Source organism: Dryobates pubescens, chromosome 22 (genome assembly GCF_014839835.1).
Source record: "Dryobates pubescens isolate bDryPub1 chromosome 22, bDryPub1.pri, whole genome shotgun sequence".
NCBI classification, from domain to species: Eukaryota; Metazoa; Chordata; class Aves; order Piciformes; family Picidae; genus Dryobates; species Dryobates pubescens.
The window spans coordinates 18,754,735-18,778,926 of record NC_071633.1 but is presented as its reverse complement, the minus strand read 5'-3'; the positions used below and the strand labels follow the sequence as shown (position 1 = coordinate 18,778,926).

The 24,192-nt window shown below is 48.6% G+C and overlaps 1 protein-coding gene across 3 annotated transcripts in view; it reads right to left on the bottom strand.

Annotated features, from left to right (window-relative positions):
- The window catches only part of CTTN (cortactin), a 29,305-nt gene that overhangs the window by 3,242 nt on the left and 1,871 nt on the right, over window positions 1-24,192 (bottom strand). Inside the window, exons 2-12 of one of the 3 annotated variants that reach the window (XM_054171630.1) lie at window positions 22,720-22,803; window positions 22,226-22,299; window positions 20,777-20,906; window positions 19,329-19,383; window positions 18,441-18,551; window positions 17,357-17,467; window positions 16,663-16,773; window positions 15,340-15,450; window positions 13,603-13,658; window positions 11,537-11,606; window positions 10,856-11,004 (exon numbers count right to left, since the gene is read on the bottom strand). In XM_054171630.1, the coding sequence (XP_054027605.1) occupies window positions 10,856-11,004; window positions 11,537-11,606; window positions 13,603-13,658; window positions 15,340-15,450; window positions 16,663-16,773; window positions 17,357-17,467; window positions 18,441-18,551; window positions 19,329-19,383; window positions 20,777-20,906; window positions 22,226-22,299; window positions 22,720-22,803 (1,062 nt within the window). The remainder of the gene's footprint in view (window positions 1-10,855; window positions 11,005-11,536; window positions 11,607-13,602; window positions 13,659-15,339; window positions 15,451-16,662; window positions 16,774-17,356; window positions 17,468-18,440; window positions 18,552-19,328; window positions 19,384-20,776; window positions 20,907-22,225; window positions 22,300-22,719; window positions 22,804-24,192) is intronic. The other 2 variants (XM_054171631.1, XM_054171632.1) reach the window with 2 other exon arrangements.

Here is a 24,192-nt window from a genome sequence, read left to right as displayed (position 1 = left end):
CTCAGACAAAAGGAAGCCCTCTCTAGTGACAGTGCTGGTGTTCAGGAGCTCAGAAGCAGTGCTGCTGCTGTACTGTGTGCCACCAGAAGCAGGGCCCCGAGTCCGAGACTCTGGCACTGGAGCGCTCGGCACGGTGCCATCCCACCTGTGACTCACTCAGGAGGCAAATCTGCAGTCCCCATTGCAAAGCCATTCCTTAGCAAGCCAAGAAATGCTGCATGGCTTGCAGGACTTGAAAAACCCCAGCTGTGAGCAGGCTGCTTCGTCTTGCCTGTCTTTACCACAGGGAGAAGGAAAACTGCGGCTCTAGGGCCAGGGTTTCTTTGCCGTAAAAGAGAAGAGGATATGTGCTCTGGGAGACCATGCTCCAGCTGCTGAGGTCCAGCAAGCAGCAAGTCCCCAAAGGATCCTCAGGAGGAACTGTAGCCCAGAGATGAAGAGAGAGGACTCTGTGACCAAAAAATTCTTCCTTTTCTTTGTCCCAGCTCAGGAAAACCCCATCTAACAAAGCAAGCAAAGTGTGGCTGGGGGTCAGACCCAGCAATTCCAATCCTAGTGCTGTGCTTTACTGGAGAACATCTGGCCTGATACAAACAAGTCTTCCCCAGCTTTTCACTCCTGTGTTACAGATACAAAAAGCACCACCAAGGTGTCTATGAGAAGTCACATTTAAGCCTGGGCACAAGCTGAGCAGTATCAGTCCATGAGCAATGAAGAACGTGGCCAAGCTGGAGTGATCTGTCCTGGGATAGAGGTTTCTGCAATCCAGATCAGAGCCCAGGACAGCCACAGCAGAACTGCCATGAAACCTTTCCAGTTCAGTCCCCTCTCAGGCTGGGTTTCTCCCACACTGAAACACCCCATACTGCCTGCTTCTCTGAGCAGGCAGAGGCCAGCTCCATCAGGAGGCAGCCATCAATCCAAACCAGCTGGCTCAACACCATTTGCCTGTGTGCCATGTGAAAGGCAGAGCAGAGGATCAGCAGGGAAGAGCTCCTGAGGGAATGCAGCCATCTGTACCTCCCACCGTGGGAGTCAGGCAAGCCCACAGGCTTCCTGCAAGGGAGAGAACTTTCTGTCTGTGCAAGGAAGCTCACTTCAAGAAACTAAGCTCACTTCAGCCAAAGTCCATGCCCCTCTTTATGGTATGTGTGGATGGTGTGGCTGACAGCCCTCCCCTTTCCAGGCCCAGCTACTGAGCAGGGTACAGCACAGCCAATGCTCCTTCAGCTCTCGCTTAGCCTTGTCCTCTCCCCCTCCCTGCCTGCAGAACCACACAATTAACCATGGAGATGCTCAGTCTGGAGGAACATTAATCATCTGGTGAAATTTAAATACCAGCTTTGGAAAAAAACCTTCAAGTGTGTCCAGGCAACAGAATCTTTGATGAAGTACAAGGAAAACCAAGCACCATGGCCTGAATTTAACCCACACCAACAGCACAAATAACAGCAAAGAGAGAAAGGCATTTCTGAGGCAGAAAGGGGAGAAGAAGCTGTGGCAGTGCAGGGACTCAGGAGGACCTGTGCTACTACAGTCCAACCCTTCTGGAGCACTGCTCCCTCAGCAGCAGGAAACCTCAATGAAAAGCTGAACTGGAAAACAAGAGCCTAACTTCACCACCCTCCACCCCCAGCCCTGGCTTGCCAGCACACAATCACCCACAATGAATGGCAAGAGAGCTGCTGGAGAAGCTGAACTCCTTTCCCACCCCCCCAGGCCAGCCTACAAACCCATGGCACAGAAGGGAATGCTGAGCAAAAGCCTTTGGCAAGGTCCATGTGAGCAATCATCTCCAGCTGGGCTGGAACAGGACTAGGCTGCTGGGCAGCCTTTCAGCATCCCCAGCAGGGAGAGGATGGTTTCCAGACTGAGAGGAGCAAGACAAACTTTACCCAGCTCTGTCTGAGAGAAGGCAAAGAAGGCCCAGTCCCCAAATGCACAGCAGCAATCACAGAACCCCAGGCTGGAAGGGACCTCAGGGATCTTCTGGTCCAACTTCTCTTGGCAACAGCATGGTGTGGACCATGAGAGCCAAGAGGATGTTCTCCTGCACTGGTAGCTGGAGAAATGCATGCACCACTGCAACTGGGCAACAAGAGAGCTCTCAGCACCTGGGGATTGGTAACTGTGACAGCAGGTGACATTTGGTACTTCACTTAGGAAGCTGGGAGCTAGGCTGCTGCCAGCCTACCAGGCACTTTGCTTTTCAGACTTGTAAACCAGATCAGTTACACCAAGTCTAAGTCTGTGAGGAAGGAGACCATAGGATGGAGTGGGGGGAACAGCACTCCCTGCCATGCTGGAGCAGCACCCCACTAAGGGAAGTACCTACCACAAGTGAGAAAGCAGCTGAGGGGCCTGCCCCACTCATGTCAAAGGACTGATCTGAGAAACCATCTGCCAGTCTTTCCTGGATTCCAGATGTCTCAGAGCATGCTGAAACAAGTTCATGTGCAAGAAGGTTCATTAGTGGGGTCTGCAGCTGGTGGTGTATAGTGGCTCTAAGAAAAAGATGCTCTTGGTGGAAAATAAAAACAACAGAGGAGAAAGAGAGGAGAAAGGAGCTGGAAAACTCCCACATGGGCAGCCAGTGATGAGGGTCCCAGAGAAGCATCCTCCTCTGGGAGGGTCTCTTCAGCATAGCAAATGGAAATGAAGATGATGAGGCTGAGTATTTTTCCTGTGCATCCCCTCCAATACCACAGGCTTCTCAGCAGGACCTGCTCCATCTCCCCACTGGCCACTCCTGCCTGCCTGTGCCAGCAGCAGCTGGAGCAGGCTGCTTGGGTGCTCAGGCTCGGGGCAGGTGCATGGCCAAGCAGCATTTACTCACAGCTCAGGAGGTTTCTGCCTGTTTGTGCCCTGTGTTTTGTCTCCTCTAGCATGAACTATCTGCTAAACAAGAAGTGAAGGAGAAGTGGAAACTGGGGCCTGTTCTTACCCTAGCATCAGTGGCTTCCCACTCCCTACCACAACATCAGAGTTTACAAGCATGGGGCCATGAAATCAGAACAGCAGCAAGGGGACCACAGGGGAAATTGCCAGAGGCTCTGGGCAAAGACTGCTGCAGCAGCTGGCACGAAAGGGAAGGCAGCTGCAGGCAGCACACCCTGAGGGTTACTGCTGGTAAGGCATCCCAGGCACCACATAACCAAGCAAGGGAACAGGATGTGGAGGACAAGGTGCCCTTAATGCCCTGGTCCTTCCATCCCAGCAGCAGTGCCACCAAACCTGCAGACTCTGTCAAGCAGTGAAAAATGAAGGTTCTGACTAAACATTTCCTGGAATTGCTGTGCTCATGAATTACACAGGAGTCAGGAAGCTCTGGCCCATGCCACAGTGTGGTAGGTTGAGAGAGGGCTTAGCTCTCCCTCCTCCACAGAGTAAGAAACCACGGCTAACTCAGTCGAAGAGCAAAAGCTATATATTTACAAGCATATATGGAAAGCAGGTTATATATAATACAATATATACAGGTATTCACAATATATACACAGAAATACACAGCAAAGACAAATAACACAACAAAAATCCCTCCCTCAGGGAGGGATCCCCTCTTTGGAACCCCCTCTCTCCCCCCCTTACCTCCCTTTTTCCCCAAAAAGGGGTTAGAGAGAGAGAAAGGCAAGTTACTAAGGAAAAGAGTTGTTAGCAAGCTTCAAAAGCCCATGCAGGATTAGTGTTTGCTTATCTGAAGGCCAAGTCCAGCAGTTCGCAGAAGAAGCAGGCAGGGAGAACAGGCTGAAACACCAAACTCCCCCAACTCCCAAACCGAACTGAACTGAGGAAAAAATTTTCCAACCGCTTCACAATCTAAAGCTGAATTTTTGTTTATCAACCAATGAAATTCGTTTAGAATATCAGAATGTTTTGGTTCTAGTACCAAAAACATTAGCCAGTGTGTTCCAGCAGTGTTTGTTCTTAAAGGCACAGCCTCAAACGACCACAGTCCACCCCTTTCTAAACAATTTCATTGGCTGTTCGTACTGTCCATCCAATCCAGAACAATATTTACACTTCGTAAGTTAAGTTCATCGTCCATTCCGGCTATACTCAGATGTAGATGATTCAGAAGTCCAAGAAAATCCAAAATCAAGAAAATGGAAAACAGTTTGTCTCTCCGCAGACGAAGCGAAGAAAAAGGGAAACAGGGACTCAGGGACTCTCAGTTGACTCAGGGCTCTCAGGGTTCTCAGGGTTCGTGCACCGTAGATTCCTCAGGGACTCTTTCCTTTGGACGCGCTGTAGCTGTACAACATTCTGAAATTAAACTCTCTCAGCTAAAGTTAAATCTCTTTGTGGAATACACTGAATTTCACCATTCTCTTGCATTACCCAATAAGTGTGACCCGGACCTTCTGCTGAAACCACCCCTCGGACAGGTTTAGCCTCTCCTGAGGGCGAAAATACCCAAACAGTTTTACCTAACAGATTCTTTTCCCTAACAACAGGAACTCTATCACCTTCTACTTTCTGTAGCAGATCAGAATGTGCAGGTCCAGCTCGGTTCACTGAACCTCTACTGTTCACCAGCCAGGTTGCTTGTGCTAAATGTTTCTCCCAGTTTTTCAAAGATCCACCTCCCATGGCTTTGAGAGTGGTCTTCAACAAACCGTTGTAGCGTTCAATCTTCCCTGCAGCTGGTGCATAGTAAGGAATATGGAAAATCCACTCAATACCGTGCTCTTTTGCCCAGCTCTTTACAAGGTTGTTCTTGAAGTGAGTTCCGTTGTCTGACTCAATCCTCTCTGGAGTTCCGTGTCTCCACAGGATCTGTCTCTCCAGACCGAGAATGGTGTTGCGTGCAGTTGCATGTGGGACTGCGTAAGTTTCCAGCCATCCAGTGTTTGCCTCTACCATAGTAAGCACGTACTGCTTACCAGAACGAGAACGTGGTAGAGTGATGTAGTCAATCTGCCAAGCTTCACCATACCTGTATTTGGACCATCTGTCACCATACCACAAGGGCTTAATTCTCTTTGCCTGCTTAATAGCAGCACAAATGTCACAGTCATGGATGACTTGTGTGATAGCATCCATGGAAATGTCTATGGATCTGTCACGAGCCCATTGGTATGTTGCATCTCTGCCTTGATGTCCTGACGAATCGTGAGCCCACCGAGCTAAGAATATCTCACCTCGGTGTTTCCAGTCGAGATCAAGTTCAGAGTCCTTGTCTACTTGAGAAACTCTTGCAGCTAGATCTGCCTGATGGTTGTGCTGCTGTTCCTCAGTAGCTTTGCTCTTGGGAATGTGAGCATCAATGTGTCTCACTTTCACTGGAATTCTCTCGATTCGATCAGCAATGTCTTGCCACAGTTCAGCTGCCCAGATGGGTTTTCCTTTCCTCTGCCAGCCATTCTTTTTCCAGTTCTTTAGCCAACCCCATAGAGCATTGGCTACCATCCATGAGTCGGTGTAGAGATAAAGCTTTGGCCATCTCTCACGTTCAGCCACGTCGAGAGCTAGCTGGACAGCTTTTACCTCTGCAAACTGACTGGATTCTCCTTCTCCATCCTTCGCCTCTGCAACTCGGCGTGTTGGACTCCACACGGCAGACTTCCACCTTCGCTTGTTCCCGACGAGACGACAGGAACCGTCTGTGAACAAAGCATATTTCTTTTCATCATCAGAAAGGTCATTGTAAGGAGGAGCTTCCTCAGCACGAGTTACTCTCTCCTCTGGAGGTTTAGCACAGTTGGTATCTTCAGGCCAACTTGAGATCACCTCCACCAGACCAGGTCTTTCAAGATTTCCCATTCGAGCTCTCTGTGTTATCAGGGCCATCCACTTAGACCAGGTGGAATCTGTGGCATGATGTGGTGTGGAACCTTTGCCTTTGAACATCCAATTCAAAACTGGCAATCTGGGAGCTAAGAGAAGTTGTGACTCAGTTCCAATTACTTCAGAAGCTGCTTTCACTCCTTCATAGGCAGCTAGAATCTCTTTCTCTGTTGGAGTGTAATTAGCCTCTGAACCTCTGTAACCTCGACTCCAGAAACCAAGAGGTCGTCCACGTGTCTCACCTGGAGCTTTTTGCCACAAGCACCAGGTTGGACCATTGTCACCTGCAGCCGTGTACAAAATGTTCTTAATGTCTGGACCATCTCGCACAGGTCCCAGACCCACTGCTTGGACTACTTCTTGCTTTATCTGGTCAAAGGCTGCTTGTTGTTCAGGTCCCCAGTGGAAACTGTTCCTCTTTCGAGTCACATCATACAGAGGTTTCACAATCTGACTGTATCCAGGAATGTGTAGTCTCCAAAATCCCACTATCCCCAAGAAACGTAGAGTTTCTTGCTTGTTCGTGGGATTTGCCATGGTAGAGACTCTATTTACCACATCCACTGGAATGTGTCGGCGTCCATCCTGCCACTGCACTCCCAGAAACTGGATCTCTGTGGTAGGACCTTTCACTTTGTCTCTCTTGATGGCAAAACCTGCATTCAGGAGAATGTCCATGATTTTGTTACCTTTCTCGAAGACTTCCTCAGCAGTTTTACCCCAGACGATGATATCATCGATGAACTGGATGTGTTCTGGAGCACCACCTTCCTCCAGAGCATCATGGATTACTGCATGACAGATGCTGGAGCTGTGGATCCAGCCCATTGGCAGTCTGTTGAAAGTGTACTGGATTCCTCTCCAGGTGAAAGCAAACTGAGGCCTGCATTCCTCTGCTATGGGAATAGAGAAGAAGGCATTAGCAATGTCTATGGTAGCATACCATTTGGCCTCTTTGGATTCCAGCTCATACTGGAGTTCCATCATGTCTGGTACTGCTGCACTCATAGGCGGAGTTACTTCATTCAGGGCTCGGTAGTCCACTGTCAGACGCCAGTCTCCATTCGGCTTTCGCACAGGCCACACTGGACTGTTGAAAGGTGAATGAGTTTTGCTGATGACTTTCTGACTCTCCAACTGACGAATCAGATTCTGAATGGGCAACAAAGAGTCACGGTTGGTTCTGTATTGTCTGTGATGCACAGTCCGAGAAGCAACCGGCAACTTAATGTCCTGAATCTTGTGTTGTCCCACAACTGCAGATTCATCAGAAAGCTCAGGTCTAGCAGACAGCTTCAGTTTTTGTCCATCAATTTCTACAGAAGCTACTCCAAAAGCCCATTTGTAACCTTTAGGGTCTTTGAAACGCCCTTCTCTCAGAAAATCAATTCCCAAAATACAAGGTGCATCAGGTCCGGTCACAACTGTATGCTTTTTCCATTGTTTACCAGTTAAGCTTATATTAACCTCCACTTTACTTAACTCTTGAGATCCACCAGTGACTCCCAGAATAGTTATGGACTCTGATCCCTGATAATTTGATGGCAATATGGTGCACTGAGCTCCTGTGTCAACCAAGGCCCTGTACTTCTGAAAGTGTGAAGTGCCAGGCCACTGGATGTACACATCCCAATAGATTCTGTTATCTGTATTACCCCTCTCCTCCCCCTGGCAGGAGGCAGGGCACCCCTAGTTATGGGGAACATGTCCACAGGTGCAACGAGCACACTGTGCAGTGTTGGAACTGGAGCCACTGTTGGAGCTACTAGAGTTGTCCTGGGGAACTGTAGAAGTAACAGCTACCCTTCTGGTATTGCTACCTCGGGTTCTGCCACTTTGCAGTTCTCTCAGTCTCCTGAAAAGATTAGAAGTTGGTTGACCATCCCACCTGTTCATGTTCTCACCAAACTGATCACGCAGGGTAATCCAAATAGTCCTACGTGACTGCCTTGGTGGTCTGTTTTGGTTTGATCTGTTTTGGAATGACCTCCTTGGAGGATGTCTATTCCTCACAGATGAAACCTGTACCCACCTGGAGGAAGAATTGGAATCATCTCTTTGTGCCAATTGGGAGATGGTGTTTTTAAATTCATCCTTCAGCTCTTTCATGCAATTCTCCAGTTTTCCAGACAGAGTTTCAATGGCTGAAACCAAAGAAACACGTGTCATGCTATCATCCAATTGTCTCAATTGATCAGTGAATTGGCCAACCGTAAGAGGAGCTCCACCATAATTTCTTGCTACAATTCTGCTTGCCAGAATGTTTGCATAATTGGAAGGAGCAAGCTTGATGAGCTTTTTAGTAAGACCATTTCCTACAGGAACATCATCAGGATTCAGAGATTCATGTTCACCATAGAGTACCTCTCTAACAGCAAATTCTCTCAGACGCTTGATTCCCTCATCTATGGTAGTCCAGGGCTTAGGATTCCATGGAAGATCATCTCGGGAAGGGTATCTCATGAGAACCGCCATCAGAAGGCGTATCCACAGATTAACCTTACCGAGAGCCTTGCCTAGATGTCTATCTATTCCATTATCCTTTGAGAGAGTTCCTAGCTGGGCTGCTGACTTGTCTCCAACCATTAGAGCTGGAGCACCTGTATCATAGCATCTACCAAGCCAAGCGAGAACTGGCTCCTTATCTGCTCTGAGATAGTCTTTTCTTACATTTCTAAGCTCCTCACGTGGTGAAGAGCAGTCGGTTATGTCATCTTGTTCTTGCTCCTCTGCCTCCTGTTCCTCAACTTGTGGTCCCAACAACCTCTCAAAGATCCCTTTAAGCTGAGAAGCACCACCACTAGCTGCTGTCTTACCAAGAGATGCATCTCGATCCTCTGATGATCTCAATAACTCAGCTATATTTTTAAGACAGATTTTCTCTTCCTCCCCAGCAGAAGAACCTTGCTGTGCATCCCCGTCAGCTCCTGAATCAGCTTTAGTCTTACCCTTCCTTGTTGTTAAAACTGCTACTTGCTTTACTGGAGCTGTGTTTGGGTTTCCAGCTGCCTTATTATCAGAAGCTGATAAGCTTTGAGACAGATTAGTTGCTTTGGAGGACGCTTCCGCTCCTGCCATGGAAGAAGGAGGAAATGACTTTGCCTCGTTAATGGTGGCTGCCTGGGACACGGGAGCCGCCATGTTTGGGGCAACTGCAGCCCCTGGCTGCTTGCCAGAATCGTTAGCAGTGCTATCCAGAGCTGCCTTGCCGATTGACTTTTTAGCTTTATCTTTAACTGACACAGATTCTCCATTATCATCCTCACTGGATGTTCCTGAAACAGAGCTAGGGTGGCGTTTTCGTCTCTTAACCCTCCGTTTTATAACAAAACATGCCTTGGACACTTTTTTCTCCCGGTACAGTGCTACCAACAAATACACATTAATTATCATCATCAGCAGGACTACACACATCAAGAAAATCAGCTTTGGATCCCAGCCATCACTTAAAATTACCCTTTCACCGAGCGGAATCTTAAACTCTTTTATCTCAATAGGGAGTGTGCTAGATGTAACATTCCTGCACTTTTTAACATAAAAGAATTCCAGGCACTGATCATACAGAAGCCGAATCTTGCACTTAAACCACAAATATAATTTTTGCATTATATATTTACCTATCTTATCGATAATCATACCCAGGCAATACTTGTAGATCAATACACCAAAGACCGAGAAGAACAGACGCTCAAAAAGCCAAAACACCTTCATGTTTGCTCGTTCGACTTAAGCAAGCAATAAATCAAACTAATTTGTCACCAAGCCCCACGTTGGGCGCCAATAAATGTGGTAGGTTGAGAGAGGGCTTAGCTCTCCCTCCTCCACAGAGTAAGAAACCACGGCTAACTCAGTCGAAGAGCAAAAGCTATATATTTACAAGCATATATGGAAAGCAGGTTATATATAATACAATATATACAGGTATTCACAATATATACACAGAAATACACAGCAAAGACAAATAACACAACAAAAATCCCTCCCTCAGGGAGGGATCCCCTCTTTGGAACCCCCTCTCTCCCCCCCCTTACCTCCCTTTTTCCCCAAAAAGGGGTTAGAGAGAGAGAAAGGCAAGTTACTAAGGAAAAGAGTTGTTAGCAAGCTTCAAAAGCCCATGCAGGATTAGTGTTTGCTTATCTGAAGGCCAAGTCCAGCAGTTCGCAGAAGAAGCAGGCAGGGAGAACAGGCTGAAACACCAAACTCCCCCAACTCCCAAACCGAACTGAACTGAGGAAAAAATTTTCCAACCGCTTCACAATCTAAAGCTGAATTTTTGTTTATCAACCAATGAAATTCGTTTAGAATATCAGAATGTTTTGGTTCTAGTACCAAAAACATTAGCCAGTGTGTTCCAGCAGTGTTTGTTCTTAAAGGCACAGCCTCAAACGACCACACACAGCCCAAGTAATTTTCATAGAATCAAGCAGGGTGGAAAAGACCTCAGGGATCATCAAGTCCAACCTGTCACCCAACACCTCCTGAGTAACTAAACCATGGCACCAAGTGCCACATCCAATCCCCCCTTGAACACCTCCAGGGATGGGGACTCCACCACCTCCCTGGGCAGCACATCCCAATGGCCAAGTACTCTTTCTGTGAAGAACTTTCTCCTCACCTCCAGCCTAAACCTCCCCTGGCACAGCTTGAGACTGTGTCCTCTTGTTCTGGTGCTGGTTGCCTGGGAGAAGAGCCCAACCCCCACCTGGCTACAACCTCCCTCCAGTTAGTTTCTGTTCCACAAACTAAGGCTCCATCACCATTGGGATGATGCTTTCCCCTCCTCTCATGGCTGTGTGCAGTGGGTGACACCACCTCCACCTTCCAAACCCAGCATCACCAGCTGTCACCAAGGCACCCAGCTCCTGAGAGGAAGACAGAGCCTTTCGAGGGCCAGGTCTGTCCCCTGCTGCGCACAGCAGGTGCACACCGATGGCTGGCTGCAGTCACAGGGCGGTGAAGCACAGACACAAGCAAGCACACAAAGCCTTTGAAGCCTAGCTGGAGAGAAGGGACACTGCCCTGGCACACACCAGACAGGCTGCTCAGGTGGGATTTGAGTCTTACTGACCTCCAGCTTCCTTCGGGCCTCCTCCTGCTCCTGTTTCTCCCTGGCCATCCTCTGCGCCCGCTCGGCCTCCGCCTTCCTGCGGTCCTCCTGCTCCTTCTCCCTGGCCAGGTTTTCAAAGTTAGCTCGGATGCTCCTTGTTTTATTGGCAACTGTAACAGTGCAAAAGGTCAGAGTCAGAGGTTGCTGAAGGCTGTCTGCAGCCTAGAAGGAGGTGTTGGTACAAATTCCTACTAGGATTGCATGCTGCTTCTTTTCTGCTCTCTGAGCTCAGAGTCCATTCAGAAAAGCTCTTTTAGCCTTCTCCTTCTGCCCTTCCAAGCCCAAACCTCCTGTGCACCTCCTTCCTTTCATGTAAAAACCTCTGCAACACCTTCCCTCCCTTCTCTCTTGGTGCAGTCTCCCCCTCTCCACCTCTCCCCTCGGCTTGCCCTCCACTCTGGTGCTTTTCACTCTCCTTTCCTCAACTCTGATGACCATCAAGGCAGAAAGAAAACAAAGCCAATCAAGCAAAGCCAGCCTCTAAAGGGAGGAGGGAGAGGAAGTTCTTGTGGTTGCTAGAGGGCTGCACAGAGAGCAGTTTCCTCTAGATAACTCCAACTCAGCACTGCTACATCACCAGTAACGTCCTGGGCTCTTGGACATCATCACCTCCTAAGAGAGGGTTTGTGGCCAGTGCCTTACCAGCTTCTACTGGTTTGGTCTTCTGGTAAGTTGATGCTGGTTTTTCAATGTCTTCAAAAGTTGCTGCATTCTGCCAGTGAGGAGGAAAAAATGCATTTTAAACACCCCACAGCTTCCCAGAGACATTCAGATAGCTTTAATCTGTAACATTGTACTGTGACATTGCCCTCCCATCCCCACCCCCCCAGGGCTTTTTGTCAGCTGAGCTGAACAAAATCAGGAATAACCAAACCCAGGAAAACGGAATCATTCTGTCAGAGAATCACAGAATCAAGCAGGGTGGAAAAGACCTCAGAGATCATCAAGTCCAACCTGTCACCCAACACCTCATGACAACTAAACCATGGCTCCAAGTGCCACATCCAAGCCTTCTTTGAACACCTCCAGGGATGGGGACTCCACCACCTCCCTGGGCAGCACATCCCCATGGCCAATTACTCTCTCAGTGAAGAACTTTCTCCTCACCTCCAGCCTAAACCTCCCCTGGCACAGCTTGAGACTGTGTCCTCTTGTTCTGGTGCTGCTTGCCTGGGAGACGAGACCAACCCCCACCTGGCTACAACCTCCCTTCAGGTAGTTGTAGAAAGCAATAAGGTCTCCCCTGAGCCTCCTCTTCTGCAGGCTAAGCAACCCCAGCTCCCTCAGCCTCTCCTCACAGGGCTGTGCTCCAGACCCCTCCCCAGCCTTGTTGCCCTTCTCTGGACACATTCAAAAGTCTCAATGTCCTTCTTGAGCTGAGGAGCCCAGAACTGGACACAGGACTCAAGGTGTGGCCTAATCAGTGCTGAGCACAGGGCACAATGACCTCCCTGCTCCTGCTGGCCACACTCTCCCTAACGCAGGCCAGGATGCCCTTGGCCTTCTTGGCCCCCTGGGCACACTGCTGGCTCATATTCAGCCTACTCTCCACCACTACCCCCAGGTCCCTCTCTGCCTGGCTGCTTTCAGCCACTCTGTCCCCAGCCTGCAGCACTGCCTGGGGTTGTTGTGGCCAAAGTGCAGCACCTGGCACTTGGACTTGTTGAATGCCATCCTGTTGGCCCCTGCCCATCTGCCCAGCCTGGCAAGGTCTCTCTGCAGAGCCTTTCTACCCTCTAACAGATCACTCCTGCTCCCAGCTTGGTGTCATCTGCAAACTTACTAATGGTGGACTCAATCCCCTTGTCCAGAAACTATGTAAGAATTAATCTTCAGGAAACACAAACAAAATCCTATTAATTGAAACTGAACAAGTGGTTTATGAGCAGATGACTCATTGGAACCAAAGACTGGGCAGCAGTTGCTGTTGTAATCTACATCATGCAGGAGTTCCAACCAAGAAGCTCCCCTCCAGAAGCAGAGACTGTAACAGCAGAGGGAGCATTCTGAGAGCATTCAAAACACCAGGGTTGAAAGGAATGCTCTTGAGTCCTGAAGCCACAGGTGAAATAAAAACATGCCAGAGATTTTCCAGCTCTGCTACTCTTGTAACTCCTAAATGACCCATGTAAAGCTGAGGGGAAATGTACTCAGTAGAGAAATCTCCCAGAGGACAGCTGTTTGAATTTAAAGACAGAGAGGTGGAAGGGGGTATCAGCTGCCCTGTCTTTCACTGTTACTGAAGACTAAATCAACCTCTCCTGAAGAGAAGGTCTCTGAGAACCCATGTGGGCAAAGCTGGTAGACTTGAAGCAGTCCACTAAAAGGAGATCCTCCAGACATGAAGCATGAGCTGCTTGTTAGAAGCCACAATTGTGAGCTCAACAGGTTCTCTCATTCTTGAGCAGAAATGTTGCTGTTCTTCCATGGCCAGGCTTCAGCTCTCCCTGCTCCAACACAGCTGCCCTGCACAGAGCCCCACACAGACACCTGGGTGCAAAGTGCCACCAGCTGTGTGAATCAACTGGAAGCAGAGGATGTTTGGGGTTGGAAGGGACCTTTAAAGGGTTTAAACCCCCCAAACTTGCTTTTTAAAGGTTCAGAAAAGCACAGAACTCTGCTGGTATCCTAGAGAAGTATCCAGAACAGGGAGAGCTGAACCTTACAGATGTAAGCAAGGCATTTTTGTGCTCTTTAAAGCAACTGACCTTATCCATCCGATCCTTCTGGACGCCGTACTTCCCACCAAAGCCTTTGGCGTAATCTAAACGCAAGATGAAAAGGTTAGAGGAGGCTGCCTGGGGTCCCTCCCATCTCTCTGCCAAATACAGACAGCCATTTCAAATGCAAATAGCCATTTCAGCTGCATGCAGAGCTACAGGGACAGCCACCAAAGAAAAAGCAACTTGGGTTTTGGTGCAGAAAGGGTACAGAACTGCAAGAGCCTTCAGCCACACCAGCAGAGGACAGATGGGGGGCCACATGCATTCTCTGAATGGACATGAAGCTGAGGATTGATAAGGTATCAAGCAAAGAGTAAAGGATGAGACCTCCTAAGGCATCACTTCAGTAACACAGCCCTTCACAGCACCACCTCTCAGCCCTCTGCTGGCATCCTGTAACCTAAGCCCTTTTGCTTTGCTCAGAGGAGTGCTATCCAGTCTTCAGTGACCACAGAGCTGAGGGTTTTTTCTCTTTAACTTGGTAAATTCTATGACTGGCAGGAAAAGATAACAAATTTCTAAGTCCAGGGGATTTGGTTGTGATGCCCAGCTGAGCAACTGTCTGAACTCCTGCTCTAGGGATAGGTGGAGGCAATTCCAGCAGAGAGCACAAGCCTGCAACTCACCACCAGAGACCCGGAGTGGTCACGGTGTTCTGTACCACCCTTCAGCTGCACACTCTTCCTCTCACCTGATGCTGACTCTGACTTGTTCTACTCCAGAATCAGTTTAACTCACTAGTAACACTAACAAGGAAAGCACCTAACAAAACCTAGGAGCTTTCTGCTCTTCTTAGCCAGTTGCACTCAGAAAAATGTCTAAGCACCAGAGCCGGTGCAAGAGGAGCAGCAAGAGTGCATGGCTGGAGGAGCTCCTCTGCCTGGGGGCAGAGAGCTGCAGGAATGTGCTTGTTTAGACTCTGCAGGCTACCCTGCACAGCCCTGGACTACAGTAAGTTACTCCTCCTCCTCTCAACCCCACTTGGGTCCCCTAAGCTAGTTCAGTGTCTGTACCTGGGCTCTGCTGAGGCACACCTGACACTCTAGAAGTTTAACTTTGTGTCACTGCAGCACAGAAAAACATTGACTGTCAGAATGAACCACCTCATTTCCTTCAGCTTTGTATGGCTTGTCAGCCAGAATGAAAATGCTACACTCACATGGTCCTGATCCAGACTTCTCACTTGAAGACAATGGAAAACCAGCAATTCATGGTTTGTACCCCAACTATTTCACAGTGGCTAAAGAGAGCATGATAACAGTATTTGCTCTCAAACATTGCCTACTTCTTGCCTCAAAAGACCCACAATCATTTAAAAAAGGCCTCAGCACAGTCTATGGCTTGGGAATGGTTGCATGCATGCTCCTCCTCTGACTGTTTTTCAGATCAATACTGGGATTCATCCAGGCAAAGCTTCGCAGCTGGACTTTAAACCTGCCGAGTACAACATCACTGACATCACACTGCTGAGAACTGTAGGGCACGCTGTATGTAGAGCTGGTAACTAAATGCATGGTGGTGTGGAGCTGTTAACACTGGGTACCTGCTCCCTGAGCACAGGCTTGCCTTGTGGAGCACAGTAAGAATGAAGTGGAAGAACAGCGCTAGGGACAGAAGCGCAAGAGAGAGTCTGCACATTCCTAGCATCCAGCTACTCAGACAGCTACTTGGGGCTGTGAGAAGTGGCTGCACTGGCAAGAGAGTAACAAGTGAAAACGGTGCCTTGTTGAGATTCATGCTTGGCTAGTTTCTCCTTGTAATCAAACCCCACAGCAGATGGGTCCTGCCTTTCTCTCTGCACACCAAATTTCCCTCCGAAACCACTCTTATAGTCTGAAAAAGCCACAGGGAACAAATTACAATGGAGGAAGACAAAGAAGTGCAGTCAGAGACACTCAACAGCAGCTTTGCAAGATCTTCAATTACAAATCACTTTGGATAGTGTGGGGGAAAACATAATCATCTCAACAGCCTTCTGTAACAATCAATTCAAAAGGAGGAGGTTAGGGAGAGGCCAATGTGATTTATCAGACATAAGAACACCACACTGAAGCCACTAAAAAATGGTGAGAAGGGCTTTTTCTCCTTACATGCTGCATGATGCACTAGCATTTGGTCAAAGTAGGAACACATACACACACAGTTATGTTTACCAGAACAAAACAACATACAAAAGGATACAGGACAATAAAATGAGCTTCCTTCACCAGCATGGTTAACATTGGTACTCTGGAGAGCTGACTTGTAAAGAGATGTTAAGACAGGGTCTGCCCTCCAGCTCTTCCTCCAAAGCAGTGTTTCAAGGAAGAAGGAATGCTCCTGCTGCCACATAGCTGGAGGGAAGGAGCACCTGAACTACCATCTAGGACCACTCCCTGCTGCTGCCTCACAGCAGCCATTTCAATGTGTGGTAGAAAATGAGGCAACAAAAGGCTGCTGGCAACTCTTTCACAACACATCTGCTGGAGAATCCAACAGAATATTCTGAGGATCTCTTTCAATTCCCTTAATTTAAAGAATACATGGTGTTGGTGTTGAGAGTGGTGACAAGCAGAAGGCTGGGGAGCAATCATCACTTTGCAGTTTTAGCTCTGGGTACCAGTGCTCCAGAGGAATAGGCACCCTACAGGCAATGAGAAAGGACAGCATCAGGTACCAGGCTTCTTCTGCATGAAAATGGGAGTGTGCACAAACCTGGCCAGAGCAGGGAGATTATTTCCTGATATACAAAGAAATGGCCAATTTGTGGCTTGCACAACTCCATGAAAAAGGAAACATTCCAGGCAAGCTGCAGACTCATAAAGTTTCTGCAGTGAGAACTTATCACTAAGTCTTCAGGGGAAGACTATCGCTAAACCTTCAGGGACTTGGGACCAGCTGTGTCAAACCTGCTTGGCAGGCACCACCACAACCAGTACACAACCACTGAAACACAGGGCAATGAGACTGCTGGCAGCTGCTGTAAGGCTGTGGGACACAAGGGAAGAGGGTTCACACAGGGATGAGAAGTCTGAAGGCACAGCAGAGCTCGGTGAGCTGATTTACCTTTCTGGGACTCGTGCAGCTGCACTTTCTCCTGGTGGTCCCAGCCCAGGGCACACTTGTCTTGTCTGTCTCTCTGCACTCCAAACTTGCCTCCAAAGCCCTTTACGTAATCTGCACGTGGGAAGGGTCAGAAACATCATTGCACTTTGCACTGAAACAGCTTCATCAAAACCAGCAGGGTGCTCTGGGAGGAGCTGCCCTGTCCTCAACGACACCACCCTGCGTTCTCTTAGCCCCTGCAACGCTACTTCAGCAGAGGACAAGGATCCCCCCTCAGAAACTCTGTGATCATGATGCAAGGAAGCACCGTGGGTCCAGGGAAGGTTACAGCATTCACTCTCACTTACATCCAAAGGTAAGAGTCTGATGCACTTCCCACCTAAAGCCAGCCAACATATCTATAGCTGTGTGCAATGCAGACACCAAAGGGCTTTACACTGCCTCTGGACACCACAGATCTGTGCAGTTAGAAATGGGTTTCAGTAGCATCCCTGTGAACACCAGGCCCCTTGGAAATCATAGTGTGAGAGCCAGGCACAGTTTATGATGCCTTCCTTTTCATTTCAGTGAAACAAAGACCTGCATGCACAAAGGGCAAGCACACATTTACCACCAAAGGAACCCCCCCCAGGATGTTTCTCCCCAGGTTCAAAAGGCAGCTTGAAGTAGTACTTTTAAAGAAGAGAATAAAAACCTTTCTGTGATTCATGTTTTTCCACTTTGCCTTGATACTCAAAGCCAACAGCACTTTTGTCCACTTTGTCCTTGTCAACACCATATTTACCACCAAAGCCCTTGGAATAATCTAGAGACAACAGTGAAGAATTTTGTTTGTAAGTGGTCAATAACAAAATATTGCCATGAAAACCTGTGCCAGTCAGAGCTGCCACCATTACACCAGGCATTAAAAGAAGCACTGACATCTCTGCTGAGCTCCACTCCAGGCAGCCAAGTCTGACATTCCTCAGAACACATCCTCTCAGGATGGAAAAGAAGCCAGCACTGCTGGCTGCTATCAGCAGTTCTGCTGCTTGACTCCTTGATAAAATTCTCAAGACACTTACAGCAAAGTGAACTTCAAAACCTGTGTCAGCAACAGCCTGGATGCTCTGAAACAAACACCCCCTGCTTCTCTTTAGTGTTTCTAGAGTGCAAATACCTCTTTGAGATAAACAGAAAACAGATGGCAACAATTACTTGGGGTTTGGTTTGGGTTTTTTCAATAAAATGGTTGATTTTTGATCAGCTATGCCTGGAAACCTGATTAGCAACACAGTATTAACTCTAAACACTACTAACTCTGGGCCCCTCAGGTTAGGAAAGATGTTGAGTTGCTGGAAGGTGTCCAGAGAAGGGCAACAAAGCTGGGGAGGGGTTTGGAGCACAGCCCTGGGAGGAGAGGCTGAGGGAGCTGGGGTTGCTTAGCCTGGAGAAGAGGAGGCTCAGGGGAGACCTCATTGCTCTCTACAACTCCAGGTGGGGGTTCGTCTCTTCTCCCAGGCAACCAGTGCCAGAACAGTCTCAGGCTGTGCCAGGGGAGGTTTAGGCTGGAGGTGAGGAAGAAGTTCTTCCCAGAAAGAGAGATTGGCCCTTGGGATGTGCTGCCCAGGGAGGTGGTGGAGTCACCATCACTGGAGGTGTTTAAGAGGGGACTGGATGAGGCACTTGGTGCCATGGTTTAGTTGATCAGATGGCGCTGGGTGATAGGTTGGACTTTCCAACCTGGTTAACTCTATCCTATTCTATCCTATCCTATTCTAACAGCTGTGGCTACTCACCCTTCTGTGACCCATGCTTCTCAATTTTACTCTGGTAATCAAAGCCCACGGCACTCTTGTCCACTCTGTCAGCCTGCACTCCGTATTTCCCACCAAAGCCACTGGAGTAGTCTGCAGCCAGAGCAAAGCACAAGCAAAACGAAATGAAGAAGCTTTTAATGGAAACATCATATCCCAGTGAGTGAGGGAGGGAAGAGATCATACAATCATACAGTGGTTTGGCTTGGAAGGGACCTTGCAAGGTCATCTAGTCCCAGCCTCCCTGCAGCTACCAGAGACATCTTCAACTGGATCAGGTTGCTCAGAGCCCCATTCAGCTTAACCTGGAATGGATCTACCACATCTCTGGGCAACCTGGGACAGTCTCACCACCCTCAGTATCGGGAATCTCATCCTTCTACCTAGTCTAAATCTCCTCTTTCAGTTTAAAACCATCACCCCTGTCCTGTCACAACAGGCTCTGCTATTAAGTCTCTCCCCATCTAAGAAAGCTGCTTCAGAACTGAACTACTGCTCATGGGCAGACCAAATGAAGCTTAAACACAGAAAATAAGATGAGCAACAGTCCTGTAGTTTATGATGGCTCCTCCTGAATCTACTCCCCATTGCCAATAGGGTGCAACATAGCACAGAACAACTCCCAGTGTCTCTGAACCTCACTCCTAAAAGAAAAGATTCACAATGACATGTTATTTCCTTGTCTTTAAACCTCACTGACTCATGAAATCACTTGGAAATTCTGTTGGGTTTTTTCCCCATCTTCTCTGCCACCCAAACTCCTCAACACTTGACTGATCATGTGGAGGCCTCAACAAACACTGAAAGAATGAAGATCTGTTCTATTAGATAGAAAAGGTGTCTACCAAGGCAACCACCTCTCCACTTTACCTGTTTGGGAGGCATGCTTCTCAGTTTCCCCCTGATATTCAAACCCAACAGCTGACTGAAAGAGAAATAAAATGGCACATGTGACAAGGAGGTATCAGACAACCTGCTGCAGTGCAGTGCACAAACAGCACAGAACATCCCTGCCTGTCCACCCGGCTCTGGCCTGGATCAGGAGCACAAACAACTACCTCACTCACAGGCCACACTCATGTAGATGATAACTTAGTCCATGTACTCGTGGCAAGGGGTTTTGTCATCCCTTGCCAAAGCAAACTGTACCAGCAGCACCCCCTGGCCTTGCCAGCCTCAGCCATCCAGCGCAGCAGGAACTCAGCATTTCCATGCAGGAGTTGTTAGACAGCCTTGGAAAAGGGCAACCATTCTGCCCAGCAGTTCATGCTGTGATACAGGACAAACCAGCCCCAGATCCCTCTTTCTGCAGCATTCATGCTCCTCACCAGAGAGCACAGCCTGGCTACAATGCATATTGTAACAGCTCTTTTCAACTCATCTCCATTGCCCATAACATGGTTTTTTACCTCCATAATACTCAGTGTCAGCTTACTGTTAGCCTTTCAGCACAGCACCAGACCACACCAGCACTTGAAATACCCACACAAGTGAGAATAAATCCCCCCAGCACCCACTTCTGCTGCTTTCCTTTTTCCCTCCCCTGGGCCCAGGTGAAGGGTAACCTGCTAACACCAGAGAGCTATACAGCTGCAGAACAGGCCTCATGGCTCAATCTGCTGAGAAATTCCTTCCCCAGACTCAAAGGTCTGCAAAGGCCCACTGAGGACTAGACAGCAGTTCCCTGTGGAACAGCCACTGAGTCCTTCTGCAAACCACTGCAGCACAAGGAATTTTTACATTCACAGCTGGCCACTGTTCCAGCAGCAGCACACCCTTTTCTTCTTTCTTTGGCAACCTCTACATGCACAGAACTGCTGGCACAGCCTCAAAGTAAAGAAACCCTGGATTTATTCATGCAGAAATATACCTTTAGGAGCTCGATTCTTGATTCCAGAGGCATTTACTCAGGACAGAAGTATGTAGACTTGCTCAAAAGACAGAGCATGCATCAAACAAGAACTCATGGGGCCACTACACATCCCAGAACTTCTCATGCTTCAGAGACTCCTAACCTGCCACCTGAAATTCCTGTTCCTGATTCTTTAAGGGGTTTAGGCCAGTTCTTTCTGTAAGAGCATCTGACAGACTGGGGCAGCAGTGGTTGCAGCTGCCTTTGTTAGAGCACTGCAAAAGCGATGCTCTGCCATCAAGGCGAGCCACTGCTGTATGTAGCTTATGCCACGAGCTGGGCTTCCACTTCTCCAAATCTTGGAACAACCTGGCACCTTCAACAAGGTTCAGCAGCACATAAAGCTGTGCTGGCCAGAGGCAAGGCAAGGCTTCTCCTTCCATCCCAGGGAAGCATTCATACTTACTTTATCCATGCGATCCTGCTCGACGCTGAATTTCCCCCCGTAGCCATGGGCAGCTCTCGGTCCCGTTTCAAGCTCCTTCTCTTTGAGGTTCTGGTGTTCTTGGAACACATTCTCTCTCAGCTGATGAATACTTTAAAGACAGATAATTAAGCAGCAAGTTTTACTAAGGAAGTTTCAGAAGACAGCTTCAAGAAGATGCAAAGTAAGGAGATGATAAAAAGGTAACCTAATTAAAAGTTGGGCAGCTTGCATGTGTTGAGCCCTTCCCACCCTTGCAGAGCCCAGAGTGTGGACCCTAGCCTAGAGCCCAGAGTGTGGACCCTAGCCTAGAGCCCAGAGTGTGGACCCCAGCCTAAGAAACAGAATTTGCTGCACTGCAAAACACTCTCTACAAACAAAGGCCAGAGTTAGCTTCAAGACTACCATGGAAGGGTATTTTGCTGTTTGAACTGCTCTGTGCCTGAAACACACTCTCTTCTCATGTCCTAATCTAAGTCTTTCCAATGCCTTTCACTCAGCTGGCAACTTTTCACAACAAGGATCATTTCTCATCAGAGAGTCCCTATGGTAACAGGACTCTAGCTGAGCACTCTGGACACAGCTGTCATGCAAAGCAAGGATGGAAGGAGCCATGCACCTCCTCTTCCTCCAGTGTTCCCTTGCAGTATGTAGGAACTCAATTTGCAGCAGTGCAGGCTACATCCACCAAAGATAATCCCAGAGGGAAATCTCCACCTCACAGCACTTCCCACCTGAGTTTAATGCCTCCCCGAGTGTAATTCAGCCAGCAGGCGTCCCCACTGCACTCCAAACAGGGCAAACTGCTCCCTGAAGTCAGCCAATGCATAGCTCAGCCTCTCCACTCGCAGCACTGACTGCCCCTCCTCCAAGCTCACATGCCACAGATACCCCATCAAAGCCAGAAGGAACACAGCAAACACAGACTTCCCAAAGCTGCTTTCAGGTTAAGGCTTAGACACCTTTTGTGAGAGACACAGATTGAGAAGATGGATCACTTCTTTCTCCCAGCCCTCCACTTTCTGCCAGAGGGCTCAATGTGCTACTTTGCCTTTGCCAGTTTGGTAGCAGTTTTCCAAGCAAAGGCCAAGAATGAAGGGATCAGATGCATCATTAAAGGACCTCACTGAAGGTGCTTAGATCTCCCAACACACTTCTCCCCTGGCAGCACTGGCTCTTGCATCAAAACAGAACACAGAAACTTCCCAGACACAGAGGCAGGAAAAACATTTCCAGTTCCCATGAAAGATTTAACGAGTGCCCACACCACGCTTCTCATTCAGAGCTGAAAACACTGCCAGGTTTGAGAGACCAGCAGTCTGGCAAATCACCAGTCCTCCAGGGAGACTCTTGGTTGAATTATGAAGATACCAGTAACCTAGAAGAGGAGGTGATTGTGACTGTTGATAGATTTAAAGAGAGCTGCTTTACTTGATGTGCTCTTGGTGGCCAGATCCTTTCACAGTTTTAGCTCCCCAGCGCTGCTCTTTCTCATTCACATCATTCTGCAAAGGACACAAACAGAGTTAAAACCCCAAAGACATCACCAGTCACCTGCACTTAGAGCTCACAGCAGAAGCCTCCATCAGTCACCGAGTTCAGAAGAGCTAGAAAAGCTCCACTGCCGCCTTCACCTTCTCTTCAGCTGTGAGCCCTGCTTTGTGCCCTGCTGAAGTGTATAGGGCACACCTTCAGCCCCCAGAGGCTGCTGCTTCTTGGCACAAATCTCTGCACAGACTTCCCTGCAGCACCCAGCCAAGGCAAGGTAGTTCTGCAAACCACTCCCAGGCAGAGAACCCTGCTTCTCCCTCCTTCCAGGAATACGCTCCAGCAAGTTTCTGCTGCTGAGACACAGCCCCCCTCCCGAGGAGCTTCTCTTTAACACACCATGGGACACGCTCCTGCTGAGCCAGGGAAATCCATACCACAAAATCAGCATCTGTCTCCCAGTCATCAGCTCCATCATCATGGCTGATAGAAATGGTGTGGCCTGCAGCAGCCTTCCACATCTGCAACACCATCAGAAGAAGCACTGTCACAGTCACATACCAACTCATTTTGTACAAGGAACCAGCCCAGAATTCCCACTGAAGTGCATTGCTTAACCCCAGAAACAGAAGCTGTGTCTGCAGCAAGAGCAGCTTTGCCCATTGGCTCTCAGGCTGTTTTCCCAAGATGGTTTGAAAATCCCTTTTACTTTCCCTGTTGGCACTTCAAAAGGGTTAGGAGCAGTTACTGACATGATTTCCAAGAGGACATGGAAGTCTGTCCTTGCCCAAGTTAATAGGTGTCTTCTTCCCATTCACTGCACTGAAAGACTTCTCCTCCAGTAGGTCTCCAAGCCAAGAGCCACTCCTAAGACTGCTTAGGATGCCAAGCATCTGTTAAAGGCACAGGAATAGTTGGGGCTTCCCAGCCACCACAAACAAGCAGCACAACCTTCTTTATCAGGCAGCACCACCTCTGTGTTTCCTCCATTGTGCAGTGAGTTGCAGCATTCTGAGAGAAATCCAAGCAACTCTAAAGCTGTGCATGCAGTCCACACATCAGCCCCGCCGCCTGCAACGCCAGAGCTCTGCCTGCCTCAGATAATCCCTCAGGAGATACCTACAAAGCCATAGGAGTCTCGCTTGGCTTTCAGGAGGCAAGAGGGTGAGTGCCTGCAGCAGGAAGCAGAACTCACACAGAGCAAGCAGTTAAGATCTAGGAATAATATGCCACACTCCTCTGTGGCTAACGATTTGGGGCATCTCGCTTTCTAGAAACCTTATCCCCTGTGGAGGATCAAGTTGGACACTTTTAATTAACACTTTGGAATGGGACTAGTGAGCAAAACACCTGACCTGCCTATGCTGGTGGCTGCGTTTTATACTCTTTTCTCTGGGTAAATCAAAACAAGGACGTTCTTAAAAGCCAAAGAGAACCAAAGCAGCTTCCCTCTTCCCCAGCGCTTCCAGGCACAGGAGTGGGAGGAAGGATTTCTTGGTCACTGCTCCGCTGGAGTTCAGCTCTTTAGCACACCATCGTCCTGTCCACTAGCCCTTACCTTTCTAACCAGGAATAGATTACTATGATTGTTACCATGGACTGCTTCACTGATACAGTCATAATCCAGTAGGCAGAATGAAGACTTCCTTTTAAATGAGTAACTAACAGCCCATAAAGAAAGTGCACTGAGGGAAGAACACCACCTGCTCTCCAGCCAGCCAGGCGAGCTGATGAGCCAGCTTCACCAAGTGCTCCAGACAGGGCAGCACTGCCCACAAGGATCAAAGCAACTGAGAAATCGATTCTCAAACACTAAGCTAGCAAATCAGAGAGTGCTGCAGCAGAAGGGTGTAAGGGCAGGCCAGAGGACATCCTGACAAAATAGCAGCACGTTTCCCTTTCTGCTTCTT